The following is a 25714-nucleotide window of genomic DNA, read 5'->3' as shown; positions in this document are numbered from 1 at the left end:
CCAGAGCGTCCCGGGGCGAGCCTTGCGCCTCCTGCCCCGAGCACGGCCCGGGGGTGCCGGTGCCGGTGCTGGGCCGCTCCCCGGGCCCCCCCCCCGGGCCCTGGCGCTCTGGGGGAGCCACCCAGCCTGGCCCTGAGGAGGCGCCCCCCCCACACACACACACTGCGCCTGCGCGGAGAGGAGGGAGGGGGGAGCCGGGAGGCGGGGACGCGCCGCCGTGCGCAGGCGCGCGGCGCATGCGCGCTGGGGCCCCGCGCTGGGCTTGTCGTTGCAGCTTTAAGAGGGCTCGCGGCCTGGCGGGTCCGACCCCCCCCCCGCCGCCCTGAGGGAGCCGCCGGGCCCCCCCCCCCCCCCCCCGCGTCAGCCCCCTCCTGCCGCAGCACGGCGCGGGGGCGGCCCCGGCACCCCGCCGACCCTCTCCCCGGCGCCCCCCGAAGGGGGGGGGGGGGGAAAGACTGAGAGGGAGTGACCCCCGGCCCCTCGCCCCGGGCTGGGACAGCTGAGGGGGGGGGGGCGCAACATGGCGGAGGCCAAGGAGGAGGGGCCCGGCCCCCGCGCCAGGGTGAGTGGGGGGGCGTGAGGGGAGGTCAAAGGGGAGGGGTCAGGGGGCGGGAGGGCGGGGGGGCCGGGGCGACCGGGGCATCGCCGCCGGCCGCGGGGATGCGGCGTGCGAGGCGCGGCGGCTGCCGCCGCTGTCCAGGGCCCTGACAGGCGGTCCAGGCGGTCCCCGGGCGCCGAACGGCCGGAGCCGGCGTGCGGGCCCCCCCCTCCAGCCCCGGGGCAGGCGGCCCCCGGCCGGTGCGTTGCAGCTGCCCGCTGGCTCCAGGCCGGAGAGCGGTGCTGGCCCTTCTGGCCTCGGAGCCACGCTGCCTCTCCGGGTTTCTTCAGTTTTCGCTTAGTTCTCCTTCAGGAGAGTGTCCGGGCGTCGTTCTCGTAAGCGTCTTGGCATCACTTAGGTAATAAACTCACTGCTAACTAGGGTTCGTCGTCGCCGTCCGTCTCCTTGTTTGAAACACAGTGTTCTTGCTGCTCTCTTGAAATTTATTTCAATTGTCCGTGTCAAACCATAGCGAGTCAAGATGGCAGTTTCATCCAGTTCTTAGGTACTCCGGCCGTAACCGCGGTGTGAGTACCATTAGCCACGCCAATCCTGAGACTTGGTCCTTCATTGTCACGGCTTGGTCTGTAAGTACACTGGGCACGCTCATCTACTTGAAGAAATACTTCGTCTTTTAAACGAGTGGAAGGTTTTTTGTGGACCACGCCTTGTAGCCTGCGAAGTAACTGAGGGAGAATAACTTTTTAAGCAGTGCTCAAAATAGTCTTGGAACAAGTCACGTCCTCTTTCCTGTGTGCGTGTCACTTTTGATGGAATGCTTTCTGATAGGAATGAGGTTAAGTCACATTTGCAGTTGTGTGGAAGAGTCCATAGTCCACTACAAGACTCTGAGCTGTCCAGTTCCCTTCTCCCAAAGACGAAGAAGTTTTCCCATTCTCCAGCCTTGAGAAAGACAAGAACACGAGGCTCAAGTTTTTCATGCCTATGTGTGAGAGAAGTTCAATTCGTTGAATTTATTTCAGGGAACATGAAACTTGTGATTGCGGTGGAACTAAGTGTTGCTAAAGAGAACAGTTGGCCTTCCAAGGTCTAATTGGAGGAGTTGTGCAGACGTTGTTTGACTGCTCTGCAGTTAGGAAAATGAACATCATCACTGAATTGTCTCAGACCCATGTCTTTCAGACACTTGCGCTTATTTACGAGCAAACTCAAGGAATTTTGCAGAATTGCTCACAGACTTTACATAAATGTGTAAGTCTTTGGGGGATCAAGATTTTGGCTATCTGCAAGAAGTTTAAAGTGAAGTGGCTGCATGTAGGACAACAGCTTAAGAAATCTTAAATTAAACTTCATTCCCAGTACTTGAAATGTTAGTGGACATAAGAAAATATGTTTGCACCATCCGGACAGTGAAGCATTGGAATAGGTTGCTCAGAGAGGTTGTGCAGTCTCTATCCTGGTGTGTAGTAGTCTCTTCATGCTCATTGCCTGGATATGCTCAATTTATCTGTCGAGTCACCTGGTATTACCAGCAGAAAAAAAAAGAAGATTGCCTTTTTTCTTCTTAAGCTTGCCAATTACCTGCTAAGGAATAACAAAAAAGTGTTGTCAAGTTAGTGTCATCTTCATTGGTCTCAGGAGAAATGATTTCTCTGTCGGTTGGCTAGTTATCCACTAGGTCGTAAGTCCAGAAGTCTCCCATCAATTATTGCTCCACATGTCCCTGTACATTATGGAAAGCCCCCCATGCTGTTGGCATTGACAACATTCTCCACTCCTGCAGAAGCAGAGAACTTGTTTGGTAAAATTTAGGGATGATCCAGGAAAGTGGAGTTGTCCGAGGCAAGTAAGTAAGGAAAGGGGAAACGCAACTTGCCAGTCTAGCTTGAAGGAAAATACCTTCCTGGTCCCAAGTCTGACAGCGAGGTTAATCTTAATTGTGCCAGAAAGGCTCCTGTGAGATTTTAAAAAGAAATAGTAGCACCAGTGCACTGCATTCTATCAGTTTGTAATCTTCCGAGCCTGAGAGGTGAATTTCTTCATCTCCCCTCCCATCCCAAAACCAGTTTATACACCAAGATGTTCTTGAGGAATGTGGAGAGAAGTGAATACCTCCTGGCTGCTGACTGATGGAACCTGTGAAGAATGAGATTAGCATACCATAAATACAGCACGCTTACATATCTTCCATTAAAGCCGTAATTAATGAGGTCTTGGAAGACCTGCATATCCCATTTCTCCTCCACACAGTGGTCCAGTTCCCATTTTACAGGAGGTCATGATGATGAACTCTTCCAAATCCTGTGCGTAAGGAATAATGAGCATTTCTTATAAAGACTTATTTTCCTTCGTATGGAAAAAAATAAAGACTAATTTAATAATTTCTTCAGAGAGGAACTTAGCAAGTGCTTGTGTATTCAGAATTGTTCTTTTCAATATTAAAATCTTTTGCAGATATTATTATTCCAGAAGCATATATACTGAAACTGGCATTTTGCAAAACCCATTGATAAGCAGTTGCCATCGTTTAGGTCAATCCATGATAATGAGCAGCAAACTAAAAAAGAAAGTTTTTGCCAGACTGACATAGAAGTTTGGCTAGTTTTGATTTTTAATAGTACCTGTAGAGTTTTTATGGCTAAACTGTTATTTTAGAGAAGGTTAATTTCTGCCCAAAATCAAACCTGTTGTATTTCCTAAGGAAAATGTATCAACATATTTAACTTTTCATACTTACTGAGTAGTATCAAGATCAAATTGAAAGGTGGCTGCTTGTATGTATTTTTAATTTAGTTTATAAAAAGATTTGTAGCAGTTCAACTTTAATTTATATATAATATCATTGTCTTGAACAGTTTATGTTTTGAATAGCATGTTCATTTATTTATGACAATACTCTCTCAACCCATTGAACTAGACAGGACAATTTGGGCTGTACAGTGCTAACTACTGAAATTTGACACTTGGGCTCTTGGAAATCAATTTGGTGTGAATAGGTGAACACTTGGGTGTCTACATCAATGAGACAGATGTTTGGAAAAGATTTTTAATTTTGCATGGCTTTAATTAAAAATTGAAGGAGATCGTCTCATTTAGAAAGTTTTGTTACTGAACTACTCTTGAATGGTACAAAGACGATGAAAACATTTTGCTGCAAAGGCTTGTGCACTTTTCAAAGGATGCTTTGATGTCATAATCTTTGAATTCACCATCTGAAAATAAGCATAATGGATCTCAGTCTTTTACATTAGGACTTTTCACGTTGTATAAAATACAGGAAAGTTAAGTAAGCTCTTTATGCCCACTTCAAGGCCCCTTGCATGATTAGGATAGTGGAAATTAGTTCTGAAATCACTCCCAATGTTCTTGAAGAGGTTATCTCAACTTTTCTCTCATTTAATGAGAGCTGTATCCTATCATTCCTTCCAGACATTCCAATTCACGTGGGCCTTTCCTTAAACAGGTCTTGTAGCAAGTTTCATCTAGTGAATTTTCTTCAAGGTTTTCTGTCAATGACTGACTCTGTTCAGGTGATTTCCATCATCCATTTTATAAGTGTTCTAACGGCTTAAAAGCAGTGCTGTTGTACCTCACTCCTGCTTTTGCTCCTAACACTTATTCTCTGCGATCATCTAAGCTCTTCAAAATAAGGCTTCTCCAGCAGTGAATATTTCATCAAAGGCATGTTAGCAGAATCGTGTGTGCTCTCAGTGTCTATCATCTTAGCCTATGTTCTGCCTTACGTTCTTTGATAGAAAAAGTTGTGTTTCCGCAGGGGCAAAAGAGGGAGGTGGGTAGAGCACACCCGCCAAAGTTGGTTTTTTTTAATTAGTTGTCCAGTGAAAACATAAAAAAGAGAGTGAGCAAGAGTCACTCTGGGAAAATAACTTGGGGATAAAATGAACTCTGTTATTGGAAAGGACCAGTAGAGTGTTTCATGAATACTGTAGGTGTGAGGCTGCGATAGACTAATCCTTGCGTGTTGCTGATCCCAGGGGCGGTTACTTTATTTCTAGAAGCTCATACCAGGCTGAAGCAAAAGCCACGTGACAGCTGAGTTCGAAAGAGATTGAAATCTGCTATCACGAGCTGCCCTTGAACCTTATCAGGAAAAGGGAGACCGATTTAAGTGTCGAGCAGGCTGCAGATTGGTGCTAACCTTATGACCTAGCATAGATGACCTGTATCGCCATACTCTTTTCCTTTAACTCTGACTCTGTGGAAGTGCTACTTAGAAATTTCAAGAGAAATAAAAAGTTTAAAAGACTGTAACTTTGCTTTACCAAGCTGGTACTGATCCAAAAATTGCATGATATATTCTGTTCTTTCTGTAAATACTGACTGAAGAATGATGGTAATGTATTTAGTTTTGGTTACCATATTTGCTGTCTGCTTTAGATATATCTGTTTAATTTTAAAAGTAGCTTGAAGTATTACAGGGCTTACATATGCATTATATAGTTTTTAAGTGTGCTGTGTCTAATACCTTTGAAGTTTTTATAAAAAATGTATGATATTCAATTACCATTATAACCAAAGTTTATTACGTCAGATTTTTGGTAACAAAACCAAAACTTAAATTTTATATTTGGTCCTTTCCCCTTTGGATAGGTGGTCCAGATTCAGAAAAATATTTGGAAGTCTTCTAAGAGCTTGGAGTAGTTTAGCATCAAAAATCTGAGTCTTGGTCCTGAGTTAGCTAAGTACTTGGATCTGAAAGCCATCAAGATTAGCAGTTACTTAAGACCCAGTCTTTACATCTTAGACTTCTGCTGTCCACAGTGGTGGTCAGAAAGCACAAACTCCCCCAGAGGGTGACACAGGAGAGCACAAGCAAGGTGCAAGAATCCTGGACTCTTCTGAACCAACAAACACTGTGAAGTTGCCTTTGTGTGTCAGTCTGCTGTGTCTGTGCTGAAATGGTCTTTGCAGACTGTGTCGTATAGTAGGTGAAAAATACAGGACAGATAGTTGTGATTAGTTGAGATTCTTGTTTTTACTTCCTTAGCAGTGTAAAGGAGAGTGTAGAAATAAATGTTTTCCATTTGCAATCTTTACACTATGAGCTGTACCCACAAAATAGTTATCTGTCTAGTCTCGCCCAGCTTCTCTGGACTCTTTCTGCCATCAGTGTTAAGAGATGGGAATCTCTGAAAGATCATCTGCCCAGTCCCAGGGCAGGATGAATTGCTGCTGCAGGAATCTCTTCATTTCCATTGGAAAGAGAGGAAACCTGAATCACTAGCCTAATAGACAAATGTTTAGTTGTCTAAATTTAGGTGAGAAGAACCTGAGATGGTATTAGCACATCTGTACAGAGTTTTTCCTAGAGGAGAAATTTTGGAGTACTTGCTTTCTTTTATTATTTTTTTAATAACTTATTTGTGTAGTTTTTGGAATCTTGATATTTGTTAAAGCAGGCTAAAAGTGGAAAGATTTCATCTTAATTAAATGGTGCTATTTGCTCAAGAAAGCTTTTATGAAATACAGTTTAGTTAATACAGGCTATTAACAGGTCTTTATTATGTTTAATATTGCCTGGTAGGAGTTGTTACAGTGCTTTATGAAAAAATTACACTTTTTTGTGTTTTTTGGCAAAATTTCTGCTAAGAAACTTAGCAAATTGATTGGTTAAATATGTTTTAAGAAAGTTTCATTGGGGGAAAGATGCCTATATAAGGCAAGTTTTACCTCCATCACTTATTTGCAGGCAGAAGAATCAAGCAGACATGGGTCAGTATTTTTTACTGTCTCACTGTGATAGTTGTTCCTGTCCTTGCAGGCGTTTTGTGCAGTCTTGTTTGTTCGTGTAACAGGGCAGTTCTCGAGTGCTCCATGAAGCAATCATAGGAGCTTTGCTGAGAGCTCTGATCACATAGTACTAGTGTTTTTTCTGCCTGTTTTTACAGGTGTTCAGGCATTTCATTCTGAAGAGCCTTGGATACTTATAATAATATCTGCAAAGAAGGTGGAACATCCAACTAAGCTGCCTGTTGTAAGAACCACTTCTTGATAGGAAAAGAAAAAGTAGAAGCCAACTGGAATTGTAGCCACCTGAAAGAGAGAGATACCAGTTTTTGTAAGAGCAGGAGGGGAGGAAATTGTAGAACTATACAGGAATGTGAAAGAGAAGTGGAACAGGCAAAAAGGAAGCCTGAGTTAGGAAGGCACTTTGAAGAATAAAGTAGATCACATGACTGCTTTTCTGTCTTTTAAGAACAGAAATACTGAAATAGAGAGAACTGAATATACATACAGGCTCCCCGGTTTTCACCACCGATTGTTGTTGTTGGCACCGAACTCTTATGAGAATGGAAAAGACTTGCAGTACCTAATGGTAGATGGCATGATTCACCAGTGTGGGCCTATTAACATATAAACCATTCTGTGAAGGAGGGCTGATAATCCCTGCTGTGTTTATCAACAAGCAGAAGGTGCTACATTTGTAAATTTTCCTGATTTGCATGCAAAGCCATCTTGTAGGCTTCTTATTTGAGAACAAATTATAATGAAAAGCAGATGACTTAGGTTTTATACATGTTTCACTTTCTTTAAAGATTAATTTACAGAGGGTTTTTTTTTCCTATTAGTAACATAACTAGTAGCAAGCAATTACTAACATGGTTAATTATCCTCTTGGGGGAGACATTGAGTAGAGGGATCTTTCTGAGGTTATAGTGCTGGTCCTCCACCCCAGATTGTTACCCTCATTGCTTCTTAGTTGTATTATATGGACTGGCTTTCCCTTAAAAGACATCGTGATGGCTCTCTCTTAATGAGCTACTCAGCTTCTGAGTTAAGTGGAATTAAGGGGATTGCATGATTTGCAGAACATAATGTCTAAACTCCTATACTTTTGAAAGCTTTGGCCAAAAGTACACATTTGTAATCTGGAAAATGCTATCTTTCTTTTGGGATGCTAAAATATGTAACTGAACTGGAATACTTGGTTTGGAATAATTGCTTGCTGAGTATCACAGCAGAAACATACATTGTTATGATAGGGACCCTGCTCTGATTTTGGTGATTTTTACACCCATGTAAGTTCAGTTTAGATTTTCTGACTTACGCTGTGTGAAATAGGAATTTTTGTGTTTTCAGCTGACTTACAGATTTAATGTAACCAAAATCCCACCGTCAACGGTTGTTTGTAGAGTGTCTTAACCAGTAATAGGAAAGTTCAGTGTGTAGCCAGGGGTGAGGTTTTGAGGGGAGAAGTTCTTGTTTTTAAAAGAAAGCCTTTATTGTGGATGTCTTGGTTTGTTTGCTTGATGTGTGTTCTGTGTCTGTGTGTGTCTCTTAATTTGCAAAGCCCACACGTCTAGCAGTCTTCAGATGAGCACATCAAACTGGTGTCTTTGCAAGTACCGTTGCAAGGTGAAGCCTTCCTGTGGGGAGCTGCTTCCTTCTCAAATCCACCTTTTTGTGGGCAGATGGGAGAAGGGCTTGGATCCCCCTCTGTCATTCGTTCAATCATTCAGAAAAAGTAAAGCACACTGTGACTTTCTGTGTGTTTGACAGTCTCATGTACTTGGCACCATATAGGTTGGTAGCAGTATGCAGCTTGTGTGTGTGTGTGTGTTTGGTGGATATAGAAACCATAAGGTCGACAGGGCCTTTGCTTGGAATCGACCTGTGAATATTCAGAAAACTTGGGAATGTCAGAAAAACCTGGGGACAGAAAGGGGCGATACGCCTACGTGCTGAACCGCTCCCCATGATTTCTAGTAAATCGTTCAGAATTCTAAAAATGCACAAATGAAGCGGCAGCAGCACGTTTCACTAAATCTTCTTTCTTGAAACTTAAAAATCGAAGATGTAGGTGAGATGCGAGGTAGAACCGTGTTTCTTGAACAGAAAGATAGGGAGCCACAAGAAGCTGGAAAATGCCTGCCTTTTGTCTTTTTACACGTACAGACGATTGTTTGGGATGTGCCTTTAAAAATACCCACCATACTATCCCTTTAATTACCCTTAGACTAGAACAGTGATAAAAGAGAATCTTTTGAAGTCTGGAGCGTGGCTTAGCCGCCCTCAAGGACATACCTCGCAAAATCTGCCAAGCTCACGCTCTCCCTCTCCCCACGCGCGCCTCTGAACTCATTCTCCCCTACGAAGAGCAACGCGCGGCCGCCCACCAGCGAACCGCAGGGGTTCCCGGGGTGCCAGGCCACTCGTTGGCCGAAGCGGGCGGCTGTCCGGCACGGAGGTCCGGCGCAGAGCCGGGGCGGCTAGGGGGCTCTGCAGGCCCAGCACCGCACACCAAGCTCTATGGCTCGCCTGACCCCGCCGGGTTCTCTTCCTGCCGCAGCGGTTCTTTTCCTGTAGCAGGTATCTGCAGCAGGCTGGCTCTTTGTTACCCTCTGCTCTTCCCTCCCCAGGTGCTCCGAAGGTATGAATCGATAGGTCTGTCTGTTTCGGTGGAAAGCAGCTCTGGGAGAGGCCCGCTGCTTAATTCTGCTCGTGCCGCGGAGTTTTCCCGTCGCAGAGGTGCAGCGCGGTTGGCTGGCTGCCTGGCATCCCTTCCAGGGATGTCATGTGTAAAAGGTCAGGGGATGCTTCCTGAGCTCCCCGCACCTGGTTCAAGAATAGAAATTACAATTTAAATTACTTCTTTTTTTTTAAAATGGTGTCTTCCTTATCAGTTTAATGAATTCTGAAGTGGGGGGTTATGCTGTGTATATAGGGACAAGGGAACTGTACAGACAAGAAACTGAGAATCATCTCTGACTATTTTTAATTGCAGTTTTCTTAGCATCTGCTTCCTTTCCACAGTTTGCTTATGGATGCAGTAAAACCTAGGATCAAACTTCAGAAGGCTTGTTAGAAAGATATGTGCCTGTATATGCAAAGTTGTTACATTGTTTTGTTTATTTTTTTAAAGAAATTCTCTATTTTGCATACAAAACAAGGTTGTAGCCATAGGCAGCTTCTCTCTTTATATTGCACAAAAATCATCTGTTAATTATTTGATTTATGGATGCTGTGGCAACTTTGAACGCCATTAAAGTATTGAACAGGTTTTTAGTTACTTCAGATTAGCACATTGTATTATAGTGTAAACAGCGTCCTTCCAGGTTAGCACTTAGGATGTAACACTGTTCCCCTGGAGTCTAACATGCAATTATAAAAAACCAGCCATATACCTAGTGGATTTTTTTTTTTTTTAATAAAAGCAGTACTGTCTTTATGTAAAGAGTAGTTAATTTAAAGCAAAACACATTGCTTCTAGGAATACCTAATTGTTTTGTCACCATTTCTGTATTCTTGTTTCATTTATGTATTTATTACAATCTGAGTAGACAGAGCATTGCTTTGTGTACAATGCTAGCCAATGAGACAGTCACTAAGAAAGATATATCCTAAAACATTTAATTTTGCTAATATCAAACTTAAACTGTTCTGTCTTAAACTCTTAGCTAACGTTCACTACTTAAAAGCACTGAGTATCATTAAGTTATTCTCTGGCAAAATATCAGCCAAAGTGATTGAGTGAAGGTGTTTTAAAATATGATATTTTTGAGGTTTGTTTTACAACTGCAAGTGCATTTTGAGGACTGTGTTGAGGAGTTGAAGCCGAGAGAATTTTAACAGAAAGCTTTCTGTTCCTGGTACTTTCCATTCTGTAGTTATCTAGGACTTAATCTGGGATATTGAGGTGCCTCTTCTTAGATCTGTCAAAAATGACCCATAGGAAATGCCATCTGATGAATCAGTTTCATGTTTGTTTCTAGAGTACTTTTGTTCCACTAATCACCAAATCTGAAAAAATCTGAGCAGAAGAAATAAAGGGAATTAAGAGTGATGACAGCTAATCAAAGGGGGAAGTATGAGGACTAGTGAGAGAGGGAATTGCCTTGCAGAAATGTAATAGAATAAAATAGATATAGTTAAGTTGGGCATTATTACTTACATTTCTGTGTGATACAAGACCATAATCCAGTGAAAGCCAATTTATATGACTGCTTAAGGTGATATGTTTTTATGTAACTGTTGATATACAAAATTTCCTCCTGAGATGGCATTAAACAAGACTGTAATAGGATTCAGGAAGGGAAAAGAAGCGTATATAATTGAGAGAATACCCCATGCTAATTCAGAAAAAAAGTACATGATCCCTCAGTTCAGGGCATAGTCCAGTTATAGATTGTTATGGAATTAGTGATTTATTGGGCATATATATGTATTTTTATATGTATGTAGATACATATGTATACACACACACAAGCATACAAACACTTCCCCTAGTTTTCTCTCTTTGGATTTACACCATGTGGGAGTTGTGGTGCTGTTCACCATCAGAAACTAGATGGTGGCTTAAATGAGACTGCTAGTATTATCAGATGCTGAAGTTCCTGTTTTATAAACATTTCCAATGGGAGCTTTCAACCACAAACACAGATCTTCCTCTGTACCCTAAAGCCTTTTAAAGGAAGAAAATACTCAAGATGATCTCTTATTTTGATAGCCTCACAAAAGAAAGAGAAAAGAAGTAGAGGGGTTTTTTTCCTAGGAAGACCTTGTACTTGAGAAGTGTCTTGGATTCCTTCCAGGTAGATTGTAAATGTTTTCCAACTTGTCCAAAATATTTATGGTAGTCCCTAATGCACTCTCACAGATGGCCCCTTGTGCTGACTTGCATGTTGTAATTTCTTTGAATGAAACAGTTAGAGAGGTCTAGACTGCAAAATGTATTCTCTTCCTAATAACAGCATTTCTGTTTCGGCACCCATTATTAAAAGATTTGTTATCACGAGAGGAGGAGGAATACCTAGGGTTTGGATGTATAAGGAAACCAGGATTGTGGTAGAACCCAGAATACTTTCCTACAGGTACTCTTGATCTCAAAAGAGTAAAAGAACTACTTTGATACAAACCTACTTTGAGAAAAGGATGGTCTAATGCTTTATCTCAACTGAAAATTTATCTCACCCGACCAGCAAATTGTCTGAGACATTTTTGGAGAAGAAAGAGCATTACTGACAGGAAGCAAGAAAAGGATCAAGGAAGGTCAGCATAGAGAAAAGGACCTAGTTCCTTTTCTCTAAAAATCCACTAGGTATATGGCTGGTTTTTTGTAATTGTATATTAGGCTGCAGGAGAACAGTGTTACATCCTAAGTGCTAACCTGGAAGGACACTGTTTACACTATAATACAATGTGCTAATTTGAAGTAACTATCGGTCTTGCCCCCCAAGGCTTCATACTCTGATATTACTGTCAAAGGGCAACAAGTTCCTTTTTCTGTTATTCTGTAAAAACTGTACACCACCGCTATCCTTGTCCTCAGCATCTGGTATCAGCACTAAGTATATCCAATATTTATGGGAATTAACTTTACACTAGTGTAAACCTAGTTGGCTACAAGTGGACTTCTAGATCAACATTAAACTTGAGACATTCCTAGGAGCATTAGAGCAGTAACAGAACTTGGGCCTTGAAAACCTTCCTGGAATGTGTTTCTGTACTCTTTTTTCCTCTAGAAAATTACAGTGAAGAGACTTGCATCAGCCTTGTGGAAAAGTGTAACTTTTTTTTTTCTTTTGGTTCTGTATTTCACTTTTCCAGCCTCAACTATCTGCTTAGAGAAGCTGGAAAGTTTTGGTGCAGTATCATTTGTCTTGATATTCATAGTGCTGGACAGGTCCTCACTATTCCATGTGTGTCAAATTAAGCTGAAGGAGCTAACTTGTCTTTGTAGATCGGCAAGTGATGCTGGAAACAGACTGATGGACTTTTTGCCATCAGATGAACCCTGGGACAGTATGTTGTCATCCTTTCCTGGAGCTGGCTGCTACTAAACTGATAGTTCCCACCACAGTCCTGTGGAATATCGGATTTATCAACTAAATGACTTGAGTTAAATGAAATTAGAGATCATCCCTTTGCTACCAAATCCCATTACTTTCCTTAAGATGGCTTAAGAATTGAAGTGTGAGCAGGATCTACCAGAAAAGGAAGCATAGGGCTGGAGACGTAGAGAAAGGAGAGATGACTTAAATGAATTGCTGTTATCTTTTAGGCAGAAAGGAAGGATGCTAATGAGTTGGACATTCCAAAGGAAACTTTAATTATGCTGAATGCACATACTTCTTCAGACAGCATTCAAGCATGCTGTCAACTTTAATGTCTGTCAGAGAATGCTTAATGTAAACAGATGTTTTGTACAGCACTCAGAGTCATCATCTGGTTCTTCTTTGGTTACGCTCATGCTGACACTCATTGTCTTGTTACTGTTAGGAAGCTAAGCATTACATTTCACTGTTCCTGGAAAGGGGACATTCCCTGTTAGAGAGGTGAAGCCTTTGGATCTGTGCAGCCCATGTCAGTGGAAGCTGTATATGCTGCTATTTTTCCATTTATAGCCTTCAGAGGAAATAAAGGCTCGTAGAGTGTCAAAGAGGGCAGAATCTATGACCTTGACCTGGTACAAGTATCTCACGTAGAAGTGAAAATTTTGACATTCCCTTCCCTCCCCTCTCTCCTCCACCTTCTCTGGGAAGCAGCGCTAATTCTAAATTGTCCTTGTGTGCTTTTTCTATATACTTCTGAACTTGTTAGGGTAAATGTGACTTCTCACTAATGAAACAGTCTTAATTTGTAGAACTTTGCTTGGGGCAAGAAGGGAAGGAGGAGGAATTATGACCCTTCTTGTTGGTTTTGGTTTTGATCGGATACTTTTTAGCAAAGTACATGGCAGCTGACCAAGATAATGATACAGTGCTTTCCTTTTTACAGTTTGAAGATAAATCTGATGCGGTATTTGATATTACAGAAAAATGTAAGTATTCTTATTTATTTATATAAGGCCATAATTTCACAAAACATTTCTTAGAAGTATCATTGCTGCTGAAAAAGACTATTTTGCCCTTCTCCTAGCCCTTGGTCCTCATTCCCTCCCTGCATTGCCTTCTCCACAAGTGTTACAAATGAGATCAATGGAAGTTAATGTTTTTTCTTTCTTTGGTTAGTTTTACTCAGGTTAGTTTTACTCAGTTTAACTACTGCTTCACTGCGTGGTGAGTGGGACAGAACTGTTTCTTACATCAGCAATGTTTTATCAGTAATGTTGGCCCAAGAAGACTTAGAGTATTCAAGGAACTAACTGCAGCATCAGACAGAATAGCAAAGGACACTTAACACTTGTCCTTTGTTACACATGAAGTTGGTGAATTTTCTGACTGGTTATGTTTTTTTTTCTCCTTAGGTGGTGAAATTCTGGATGCAGAAATGTCTGAGGACACTGACCACAACTTAACACCTGCCCTTGACGGCATATCTTATGGAATACAGAATCGAACAGGATCTGAAAACTCACTGCTGGATGACGATGATGACGATTATTTTCTGAACTCTGGGGATCTTGCAGGCATACCTGTTGTTGGGAGTGACAACGAAGATGATCAAAATTTCACTCCAAAAGACACTCTTTCTTCAGCGATTCATGATGAAGACCATCTGGAAGAGGGCAAGAGAGTTACAGAACATGAATTGGACAGTGAAAAAGAAATTCAGATTCAGAATGCAATCCAAAAGGATCTCGCTTCACCATTTGAGCAGGGCCCTGTATTTAAATCAATTCGAAAAGATTTTAGCATAACAAGAGATAATGGCAAAGAGACTTTTTCAGCAAAGGACAAGAATAGAGAAGGACATTTTCAAGAACGTGAAAAACGGTTGGAAAAAGTCCCTAAAGATATGGATTCTAGATTGAAAAGCAGTTTTCTTGACAAAGCAGGTAACTGTTGACATTGTAGACCTGGCTACGCAGCAAAGAGGAAGAAAGAACTAGACAGAAATTAGCAACAGGGCTAGTTATTAAAAACATCACCTTGTTGAAGAGAATATGCATAGCTGTACTTAGGGAAGCATTTTATAAAGAACCCTGAAATAAAATGAACTCTGTATTAGGACTAGGATTTGCAAAAGGCCCTGGCAGCATTAGGGGATGTCTCCTCCACAGCTTGTTTCAAAGCCTCAACATATCCTTTGTTGTTGTGGTTTACTAAACCAAGCTGGGTGACAATTCAAGCTTCCTTTTGTTTTTTCTCACTGTTTGTTATAGACCTTGGAACTCCTTAGAAGAAATGATGATGAAGTTTAGGTTAAGTTGATGACCAGGAAAGATTTTTTTGAGCAAAGTACCAATTCTTCATTAATGTATATGTATTTAAAGCAGTACACATTTGATAGTAACATTGTGGAAAGTCTTGCTAGAAATGTATTAGTGTCTGCAGGAAGTAAGCCAGAGAGTAATTTGAGATGTGCTTTTCCTGGGAGACTCCTCTCCTTCTTCCTCAGATACTTGTGTCTTGGACTTTGTCCAGCCAACATGGAGAGAACCAAAGATGCCTGTAATCCATTTCTCATTTGAGGGAGCCTGACAGTCACCAGTAGGTCTTGCTGCCCACACACTTGTTTTTGACTTCCCAAGCTCTGAAAATTACAGTAGAACAGTGAATGAAGGAAGTAAGAATAACCGGGCTGGAACATGCGATTTAATTTTATTCAGAAGACTGTATGGAGAGAGGGTTGGCCAGCAAGTGAGAGCCTCCTGGCTACTTGTTCAGATTCACAGCTTACAGTTCTGGTATTTAAACTTTGTATGTTTAGTAACAGCATCTTAAATCAGTGCTTCCAGGTTGCACAAATGATAGAGAAGCAATACAGGTGTTTTTGAAATAAAGAAGAGTTAAAGATGTATCTTTACTTTTACCTTCAGGTAGAAATCAAGTGAAGAACATTTCTGTGCAAAAGACATATTTCAGAAAATTGTAAATACTTAAAGTTATAAGATTGTGGCTGAAAGCTATGCAGCCTCAGGTAGAGTAGCCAGTAATTGAAACAGCAATAGTAAATGTTCACGGGCAGCATCCAGTATCCAGGAAAATCCAGAATTTTAAAAAGATACATGCTAAAAAAGCATAAGCTACTATCTCCTGAGAAGGGGGGAAAAGGCAAAAGACCAGAACAGCAAAGAAAAGGTTGAAGGTTGTTGCTCTGAAAAATATTTTCTGATTTAAATGTCAGAACATGGGAGAGTTCAGAACCCACTGGGGTATAGAAAATTCTGAATTAACAATTCACCTCAGAATTTTACAACCATTTTGCTGGAATGGGAAAATAATGACCCAATAGAATAACAAAAAGATGTCAATTCTGTTTAAGGATTACCATTTTATTTGCAGGGAGGAGAAAGGGAGTAGTTTAATACTTCTGAGGTGCTATTGGACTATGGGGTTGGGGATCAGTATGAGACTCTAGATAGTTTTAAAGGAAATGCGTTGGACTCTGTATTCATTTATATTTAATGTATATGTTTTCCTCAGTTCATAATCAAGTAGAAGAAACATTACGGACGCAGTTAGCGCCACAAACTCCAGAAACTAACTTCAGGGTAAGCTATAGATCTTTCAAACACTTTTGCAAGTGCAGCAATATACTGGAATAATTCAAAATACGTATTTTGTATTTGAGTGTAAATTTGAGTATCAAGAAAACTGATCTTCTGACTCTTAGACATCTTTGCTACTTAAACAGTGCATATAATTTTGTAAAATTTTGCTGACCCTCTCTTTGGATTGAGGATTCTTTTGATAGCCACTTTCATGTTCAGCATGGTCTGACTGACTGGTGAGCCGAATCTAGACCTGGATGCATCCATCTGACCTGCTGCCTTTTTTCCAGATGAGACAGGGAACAGCTGTATCAACAGGAGACACTGCCCAAACAACCGAATGCCCCTACTGACAACCAACTTAGAGAGCTGGGTGGCTTCTGCTTTGTCCAGAGGAGTGAAAAGGATTGGGGGTGGGATGGCAGAGGGTGCTGCAGGGACATAGAGGCAGCAGCTGCTGCCCATCATTTCTCCCACCTTCCAGTGGCAGGACCCATTTCTTTTGGTCTGCAACAGAAACTCCCCTTGGCAGCAGCCCAACTCCTAATGGCAGATGCAGGAGGGTGAATTCTTTTTCATATTATTGTTTCAGGAGTCTAGCTACCTATTTTCTAGTAAGGAATCTATTGGACAAGAGCTGGGGAATTCCTTTGCACCAAATATTAGAATTAAGGAGGAGCCTTTGGATGACGAATATGATAAAGCTATGGCCCCACAGCAGGGACTATTAGACAAAATTAAAGATGAACCTGATAATTCCGAGGTAAGTTTCCCATTGCATTTCTCATTTTGGTCTGACAGCTGACCGCATAAGCTGGACGTAAATTCAGCAGTTTATTTGGTTTGTTGACCGAAATTTAACTTGAAGAACATAGTTTAGTAGAAGGATTTTTCCCTCTTTTACTACCACGAAACCCAAACCCCCAACTTTTTGATGTCATATTACCATGTCACTGAAAATGTTCTGCTTTTCAGTTAGAGACAAAGCAAAGTGCTGTAAAACTTTCAATATTAAATCTGTGGCAATATAGACACTTTATCTCAGCTTGGTCTCACTAGGAAGTAAAATGTAAATCGTGTTTTACGGAATACTTTGTGAGTAGTCACAGTTAGAGATGTGTAGTTGAAACAGTGCTATTCCTGCTACTTCCCTCTTAAAGGTTATCTTTGCGAGTACAGTGGTTCGTTGTTTGTTCTTGTTTTAAATTAACACTTAGAGGTCTTATGTTAGCAAAATATTTAAATATGTACATGTCAGTGAAGTCAATTTAAGCATGTGTTAAAGTGACTTTCTCATTTGAGACTGACAGTTTTTATGATGATACAGGTAAAAGTTCAGTAATTGCAAAATGGAGAAAGTCTGACCTATGGATTGAGCAGTGCTGGGGCGAGGATTGCTGAGCTCTAACTGGTCTCCTTGCCACTGGTTTGCCATGTGACACCAGGGAAATGATCTGTGTTGCAATTCGTGTCTCCTCACTGCTAATATTTGGGTTACGTGCATTTGGGTTACATGCCAAACTTTACATGCAGTGAAAGGTGTGCAAAGCTTCCCAAGGTGATTCATCCCACTTGGAGCAACACAAGAGTGCTGGTGTTCTTATGCAGGCATTAGTTTTTCTAGCATCATTCTGTGTACTTGTGCTAAACCTCCTCTTCTCTCTGGGCCTCTCTTCCCAACAATTTTTCTTTTTTTTCCCAAAATACTGTTGGCTTAATAAAATAAAGAAGTAAACTAAGTGTTTGAAACTATTCAGATTTCACTGCCCTTCTGATTTGTTCAGTGTCCGTGAGATTGTTTGGTTTTATTTTTCCTTAAGCATATATAATGTCAAACCACGTGTAGGTTAGTTAAATCTGTCTGTTATTTTGTCCTCCCAAGATGGCATCTGCTGTGTGGATTTGTGTGGAATGCAATGCAAGATGTCTGTGGTTATCAAAGATCATATTAATAAATAAAAGTAAAGACTTGAAGAATTTAAATATCTAATATCGTATTGTTCAAAATATTAATTCTTGGAGTAAAATCCTGTAATTATCAACTCTGCCTGATACTGCAAAAGTATGAGAACTGATGAAGGTTCATTTTGTTTTGCTTTAGATTGGAATTAATGTGGGGGGTTTTTGTTTTTTTCACCCATCCTGAAAGATAAGAGCATTTCTTGCTGTAACCGATAGTGGGAGCCGAAGGTGCTTGGCTTTCAACACTGTTACACTGCTGTGAAACTATGCACAGTTGATGTCAGGATTTGCCTCCATTTCTCTTACTAGTATTGACAAAGGATGAAACTGCAGTTAAAATGCTTAAAAAACTGTATGTCTGCAAATAACTAGTTTTTAAATAGTTATATTTTTAAAAAATGGTGCTTTAAACCCCATCATCACAGCATGCCCATACACAGCTTAAAAGCTTCTCTTACTTGAGATTTGAATGCTTCAGTCTGATGGTTCATAGGATGAACAAATACCATTGCCTGTTCTCCTGGGAAACCTGTTGAGAAATAGTTCGGTTGTCTTAGTATAGAAACTTTTAATTTTGCCACAGGAGTAAGAGAAGTGTTAAGTTTAAGCATACATTATGTGGATGTTAGTGTGTGATTTTAAGAGATGGCTTAAGGTGAGGGAGCAGTTCACTGCCACTGAGAAGTAAGAGCTTAATTTTGCTTAGTGATTTTGAATTGGCTTACCTTGCAGCCAGACAGCAACTGTGAATTTAGCTCAATCATAACATGACATCATGCCCTCACTACTCTCAAATGACTGTAAGTAGGTTAAATCTTATCATCTCTGTAGTTCCAAGAGATTATGCTTTTCAGCCTACTAAGATTTACGTGTAGAGTGTTAGAAGCTGCTTTATGGTTCAGATTTCTAGGGAGAGCATGGGCAGGAAGCGTGGTGTCAAAGTATGAATAGCTGCTAGTAATTTATAGTAAGGTAGTAATTTATAGTATGTCAGCTATTCCACAAGCGACTGTCTGTAGGGATTTTCTCGTCCTGTAGAAAGTGTGAGGTTATTCCCCTCTCACTGAAGCCAGTCTAAGCAGGGACTGTGATGGTCTGGCTCTAGTAGTGCCAGCTTTGATCTGCTGCAAAGCTTCACCTTAGGCTCCTCCAAGGTACTTAACTCATGGTTAAGTACAGAATGCTTCTCACCATCTAGGTCCCAGTCTTTATTTCATTATTATCATCTATGAATGTGAAGATAAAGCTTGTTTCACGCAATTGGGACAAGGACTGCAAAGCACTTCTAGATGGAAAGTTTGTGTGAGAGGAAAGCAGAGATTTCTCTTAAACTTTGTCTGGCTGAATTCTGAGGTGTCTTGGAGTACAGCTGGAAAGGGGAATGCACCAGGCAGCTGCACTTTTCCATTTCTACATGACACCCTCCATTGTACTTTGCTGTCAACGTCTGACCAGGTTCTGTGTGTGGTGCTTATACAGCAACATCCGTAAACCTGGCTTTTGGAGCAGGCGTAGGAGACTCTCTCTTCCTTAAGATTCAATACAGCATTATGAAAGAATGGAAATCATGTAACCTGTTATTACATGTGTGTATTTGTTCTCCTTTTCCTTTCCCTTTGTTTTAGGAGTACGGCCAACAGCCAAAAACTCAGGAAGGGGAGCTGAAAATCAGTGCTGTATTTTCAGTCAGTGGCAGTCCTCTTGGTAAGGAATAGGCAAGACTAACTTTATTTAAATCTGTAAAATATATCACCTTTGCAAATAGTCTTGCAGTTTATTCTGCATTTTGTTTGCCATGTCTGACCCCAGTAGGAAAAAAATAGTCTGTTTTAGAGACAATGAAATTCAGAGATTGAAAAATAATTGTATTTTTGAGGCAAAGGAAAATTGAATATGAAAGGGACGTTAAAAGTGCATTCTCAGTCTTAAGAGTAGTTTAAACAATCTACTATGCAGAAAACCAGCACAGGGCATGTATTTGTGGCAAGTTCATCTGCTACTTAATTCTCCCTTAGACCCTGACAACCCAGTGAAGTCATAAGCTTTGTGCTTGCCCCCTGCACAGAAGTAAATTACGTATAATACATATATAACAGTTACTCTATGTTTTCTCTGTGGTTTTTTTTTTTTTTAGCTCCACAGCTGTCATCAGGTTTCCAGCCTGCTGTGGCATCCTCTGGCATGAGTAAAATGCTTCCTTCAGTTCCAACCACAGCTGTTCGGGTTTCCTGTTCTGGCTGTAAAAAAATCCTGCAGAAGGGGCAAACTGCATACCAGAGGAAAGGCTCTACCCAGCTCTTCTGCTCCACACTGTGCCTCACTGGATACACTGTTCCAGCTTCTCGCCCACCAGCTTCTACCAAGAAAACCTGCTCAAGCTGCTCAAAGTAGGACAGTGTTTTAATTTGTTCTAGTAATAATTGATATTCAAGCAGATAATGAAAGGCGCCAATTCTCTTTTTACACAACACGCTGTTTCTGTAATGTCCGCTTCTGTTATGCTTCCCTTCAAAAAATCGTGGCCGATACTGTTACTTGTTAATTGGTCTGTCCGCTTTCAGTTCCATTTCATTAATCAGATTTTACATTCACATAGATTTAAAAGCCTTAGTTGTGAAGTGTGCATCTTGTCTTTTTTTGATTTAAATGAGCCAAATATGAAAAACTGTATTTTAAAAGGTACTACATTTTTCTGCCATTTAAAAATGTCGTTGCACTCTCAGAACCACTAACGAGTACATTTAAAAAAAATATGTTATGTGTTATTACTTCTAGATGAAAATAGATTTACCGAATCCCTGAAATGAAATAAAACATAGGTAAAGTAATATATTTGAGGCAGGATATTTCCTTAGATTCTAAAAAAAAACCCTAACTTTTCAGTCTGGCTCCATTCTGTGCGCTTAGATTTCTGTAGGTCTTAGCTCTTCAGAATATGTCACTGCTGCTTTCATAAGATGTAGAGAGATTAAATTTATTAAGAATTGAGTTTTTTAGGTAGTTGGGGTTTCACCACCCCAATCAGTTACTTTCTACCTAGGCCTAGAGTGGAAAGGCGAGGTTTGCTTTTCTGAGCCTACTTATTTTGTGTTCATTTGTATTATTATGTCCCAATTAGCAAAAGGAGACCTTTGTGGCTGGGTCTTTAAGACGTCATATTACTATACCATTAACTTGAGGCAAATAACTTTGCAGACTGATTGTGCTGCAGTCTGTTTATAGAGGAGAATTATTCATATATATTATTTTTAGTTATTTAGAAAGTTACTTTGCAAAAGGAATGCTGCTTTGTTCATCATTTCTTCAACAACAAATTTATTACTTTCAGTTTTACAAGGTCAACTGACTTTAAACTTGAGACTTCAATTAATTATTCTTTTCACTTGCTGTCTCAGTGTGAAAAGGCCTTGTAAGAAAGTTTAGCAGTCTTGGCTGTAATTTGTATTTATTCTGTTGAAAAATGGTTTACCTCTGGCAAGACAAGTGAGAAGGAGGCATCCTTCCAACCAAGAAAATTATATAAATACTTCCTCCTATTTTTTTGACTTAAGGGCTTTGAAACTTTTCTGCGAGTGACTGTTTCAAAAGAGAGAAAATACAAGTAGAAAGTTCAGTTTGTTAAATCCGGCAACAAATAAACAAAACCGTAGATGGAGGTAACAGATGGAAAGTTACAATACTAGTCAGATCGTTTTGGACTGAACTACATAGGGATTAGAAATTGTGACCTTTCGTTTTTCCCTTTTTTTTCCCTACCCCATTCTGATCGGTATTTTCATTGTTGAAGGGAATTATTCCACATATCCTGCTTTCTAAATTTTTTTTTTAGTAAAGACTGTACAGAACAGTTATCTTTTCCCAGTTCCTTTTGAAAAGATTTAATGATACAGCTTGATGTATTTATAGGCCACTCCTAAGTCCAGGTGCGAAATGTTTCACAAAATATCTGCTTGAGAATTGTATTTCTTAACTATTTTCCTAATAGGAAAAGAAAAATGAAGTCAGGTACTTAGATCAGCAAAAAGAAAAGCTTTAAATTAAGTGAATCCACCCTCTTCTGGAGAATGTTTAGTCTGCAGAAAAAGAAAGGACAGCAAGTTGACATGAAACCAACATTAATTCTCTCTCTCTTTGTTTGTTTGTTTTTCTTTTTTGCATAGAGACATTCTAAATCCAAAGGATGTAATCACTGCCCAATTTGACAACACAAACTCCAGTAAGGATTTCTGCAGCCAGTCTTGTCTTTCTACGTATGAACTGAAAAGGAAACCTGTTGTTACTATTCATACTAACAGCATTTCAACCAAGTGCAGCATGTGCCAGAAGAATGCAGTGGTAATTGCCAACTGTCATTTGAATTTCCTTTATATCAGGACAACTTGCCATCTCAGAGATGAACATACATATTCTTTCTATTCTTGTTATATATTTTTTCTTTTCTTCCAGATTAGACACGAAGTGAATTACCAGAACGTTGTACACAAGCTCTGCAGCGATGCCTGCTTCTCCAAGTTCCGTTCGGCTAACAACTTGACCATGAATTGCTGTGAGAATTGCGGAGGGTACTGCTACAGTGGCTCTGGCCAATGTCACATGCTTCAGATAGAAGGACAGTCAAAAAAGTTCTGCAGTTCAACATGTGTGACAGCATACAAGCAGGTATATTTTGACTGAATATTAAAAATATGTCTTTGATTAGATTTTGGGTGTTTTAAGAAACACCCAATCTATTAGTTGATTATTTCAGTTACTCGCTTGGTCTAAGATAACTCCTTTTGCCGTTTGCTGCTTAATCTTTGCCCAAACACGTTGCTGTGTTTCCCTTACCACTGAAGTGGTTACCAGAGTATTCCAGTGTGAGAGAAGACACAGTGGGACCACTCAGCAGCAGTTCACTCACTTTTTTTCAGCCTTTGAGATGTCCCTGTTTGAGTATTCTCTATTAAATTATAGCATTAGAATTAAGTGGAGAAGAAAAGTAACAATTAGTTGATAATTTTGATTTTTATTTTTAAATTTTTAATATTTTAATTTTTATTATAATGGAGCCCCTTAAAGAGCTGAGCAGTTGAGAGAACCTTAATTTATTATAATAGCTCAATTATTTTTGACTGACTTATTTTAATGCAATTACTTTAGGAAAAATTTCCCTCTGATAAGACAGTGTAACTTCATTTTGTGACTTGCCTCTGCTGCCCCATTATTCAGTCCACTTAGGCCAAGAAAGGCCTAATGAATTAAAAAAAAAAATCTGGTTAAAGTATTTCATCCAGAAAATTATCTACAACATTAGGTGTCCTCTGAAACAAATCTGGAAATTAAATTAAATAACCTGGAAAGGAGAGGGATTTCATGCTGCTTTTGCATCTCTAATCAAAACCCCATATATGTCAGTCTTCCTGAAAATACAGGACGTTCAAAGCTTATAAGGTTAAGTCTAATCTATTTTTTATTGATTTTTAAACAGCATTCAACTCAATTGTCAGATACATTCTGATAATTTCTGGGGGCTTGTGGGTGTTTTTAAATCCTTAGAAACATATACTCTGTTCTGTCCTTCTGTGAAGATCTAGAATAGCTGTTGATAGAATAAAGTGCATTTTTAAGGCTGTCATAACAAAATGATCTGGTGCACTAGTTCTAAAAGTTTTTTCCAAACTTAAAGACCTTAAAAACCTTTCACTGTTGTAAACACAGGAAATGTGTCTATGTAAGGTAGGCTTCTTTTTGTGTCTCTTTTTAAAAGTAGTCTGCAGACCATAGGTTGAAAACTGTGATGACTACTAGGAGATACATCTCTCCCCTATTTTGCTACCAAATACATCTTCAGGGAACCTGCTTCTCTCTGTTTCTTGTTTTCTCATCTATTAAATAGGAATATTGCTTACATACATAGCTGATGTATTAAAAATCATAAGCAAAATGTTACTTCTCAGCAAAAATATTGAAGTCGTCTGATACAAGGTGCTTGATACGTGCTATTACAACACATAGTGTTGATTGCACTTGTAGGCCTTCGCCCTGACAGCCTGGGTACTGTTTAAACTGGCCTGCAAAGGTAGCGCTTACCCTGAATGAGAGATAGCCCAAGCCTCAGGTGGTCAAAGTGTGAATATAGCAAGCATACTGGAGAACTCAATTAAGTGTACCTGCATCATAAATACTACAGCTGTAAAATTAGTGGTGTTTCAAGTGCACTGGCAGTCACTTTTATACACATTTTATACGTTAGCAATTTATTTCCAGGTTAATAAAAATACTAAGTTTCAAATGAATGACCGGATTTCCATGTTTCCACAGAAGTCAGCTAAAATTACACCTTGCACACTGTGTAAATCTTTGAGATCTTCAGCTGAGATGATAGAGAGCACAAATAACTTGGGAAAAACTGAACTGTTTTGCTCTGTTAACTGCTTGTCAGCGTATAGAGTAAAAATGGTTACTTCTGCAGGTAAGTTTATCCTTTTACTTCTTTAGAACCATAATTTTATGAAGCTCATCTCCAGACCTAATTTGTCTTGAAAGTTAAGGCTGATACTCTCTTTTGGGAGGGTGGGAAGTGGCTTTATTTTTTAAAGGGAGGAGCTGAGATGGGAGCATAAGGACTTCCTACCATAGGTAAACCTAACAGTGACAGTACAGCCATTTCAGCTTTGTTTTTAGAGAGCTTAAACATGATAATAAACCTTAATCTATTTTCTGCTCTTGCAAGTGCAGCTGGTGGGTTTCCCAGCTAGACAAATCCACTTCTGTGGACATATGCCATACCACTGCTGTGACTATTCTGCCCGTTGTTCTCCAGGGTGATTAGCTTAGTTACCTCTGCCTAATGTTGTGTTGAGCTAGGCGAACATATTCTCAGCTATTTTTCTTGTAAAATAGAAGAATGCTTACTGACATCCTAGGGATACTGGGAGATTAATTAAAGGATCTGGCAAGCAACAGGCACCACAGCTGCAGTGTCTGCTTCTGAATCTGTAGAAACTTCCTCTTGGGCTTCTGTGTGTACCTTGGCTTGTCATTCAGATTCTCTGTTTTTGTATGCACAGTGCAAAATTATCTGCAATACAACTTGATGTTGCATAAATCACTTTTTCTTCTCTGTTTCACTCTCAGGTGTTCAAGTTCAGTGCAACAGCTGTAAAACTTCATCAAACCCTCAGTATCACTTGGCTATGTCAGATGGGAGCATACGCAATTTTTGCAGCTACAGTTGTGTAGTAGCTTTTCAGGTGTGACATCTAGGATTTCTTCTTAGCTGAATTAACAGAATAATAAATTGATGGTGTAAATATCTGGGATGTCGGGTAAAATATGTAATATTGTAAAATAAAGTCTATTCCTCAATTTGCTTTCCTGCAGAATTTGTTCAACAAGCCTGCAGGAATGAACTCCTCAGTGGTACCTCTGTCGCAAGGTCAAGTCATTGTAAGCATTCCCTCGGGGGCAACGGTATCGGCAGGTGGCACCACCTCGACTGTGTCCCCCAGCTCCATGAGCAGTTCAGCTGCAGCTGGTCTACAAAGGCTGGCTGCCCAGTCCCAGCAAGTCACTTTTGCCCGCCCTGTTGTAAAACTCAGGTGTCAGCACTGCAACAGATTGTTTGCAACCAAGCCAGAACTGCTTGACTACAAGGTAATAAAGGTTAGGGCTTTTCAAGCTCGTGTTTCTCAACAGAAACCCAAGAAATTGTAGCTTATATGCAATGGTCTGTCAGTACTGCTCTGTTGCTTACTATGACCTGCTATGGAGGAATTTGGAACTGATTTTGGTATCATTTACCCAGTATCAAAATT

At 40.3% G+C, this 25714-nt stretch overlaps 1 protein-coding gene across 5 annotated transcripts in view; it reads left to right on the top strand.

The window, feature by feature from the left end:
• The first annotated feature begins 223 nt into the window (after positions 1-223).
• The window catches only part of LOC115351630 (zinc finger MYM-type protein 4-like), a 44094-nt gene continuing 18603 nt past the window's right edge, over positions 224-25714 (top strand). For 2 of the 5 annotated variants that reach the window (XM_030038549.2, XM_030038548.2), the window contains exons 1-12: positions 226-562; positions 13298-13340; positions 13767-14297; positions 15889-15956; positions 16549-16719; positions 19544-19622; positions 20053-20305; positions 22079-22253; positions 22365-22577; positions 24219-24369; positions 25035-25150; positions 25281-25553. In XM_030038549.2, coding sequence (XP_029894409.1) covers positions 521-562; positions 13298-13340; positions 13767-14297; positions 15889-15956; positions 16549-16719; positions 19544-19622; positions 20053-20305; positions 22079-22253; positions 22365-22577; positions 24219-24369; positions 25035-25150; positions 25281-25553 — 2115 coding nt within the window. In that variant the 5' untranslated portion in view covers positions 226-520. Of the gene's footprint in view, positions 563-13297; positions 13341-13766; positions 14298-15888; positions 15957-16548; positions 16720-19543; positions 19623-20052; positions 20306-22078; positions 22254-22364; positions 22578-24218; positions 24370-25034; positions 25151-25280; positions 25554-25714 lie in introns of all 5 variants that reach the window. The other 3 variants (XR_005934100.1, XM_030038551.2, XM_030038552.2) reach the window with 3 other exon arrangements.

Source organism: Aquila chrysaetos, chromosome 16, assembly GCF_900496995.4.
Source record: "Aquila chrysaetos chrysaetos chromosome 16, bAquChr1.4, whole genome shotgun sequence".
In the NCBI taxonomy this organism is placed as follows: Eukaryota; Metazoa; Chordata; class Aves; order Accipitriformes; family Accipitridae; genus Aquila; species Aquila chrysaetos.
This window is presented reverse-complemented; position numbering and strand designations above follow the sequence as displayed.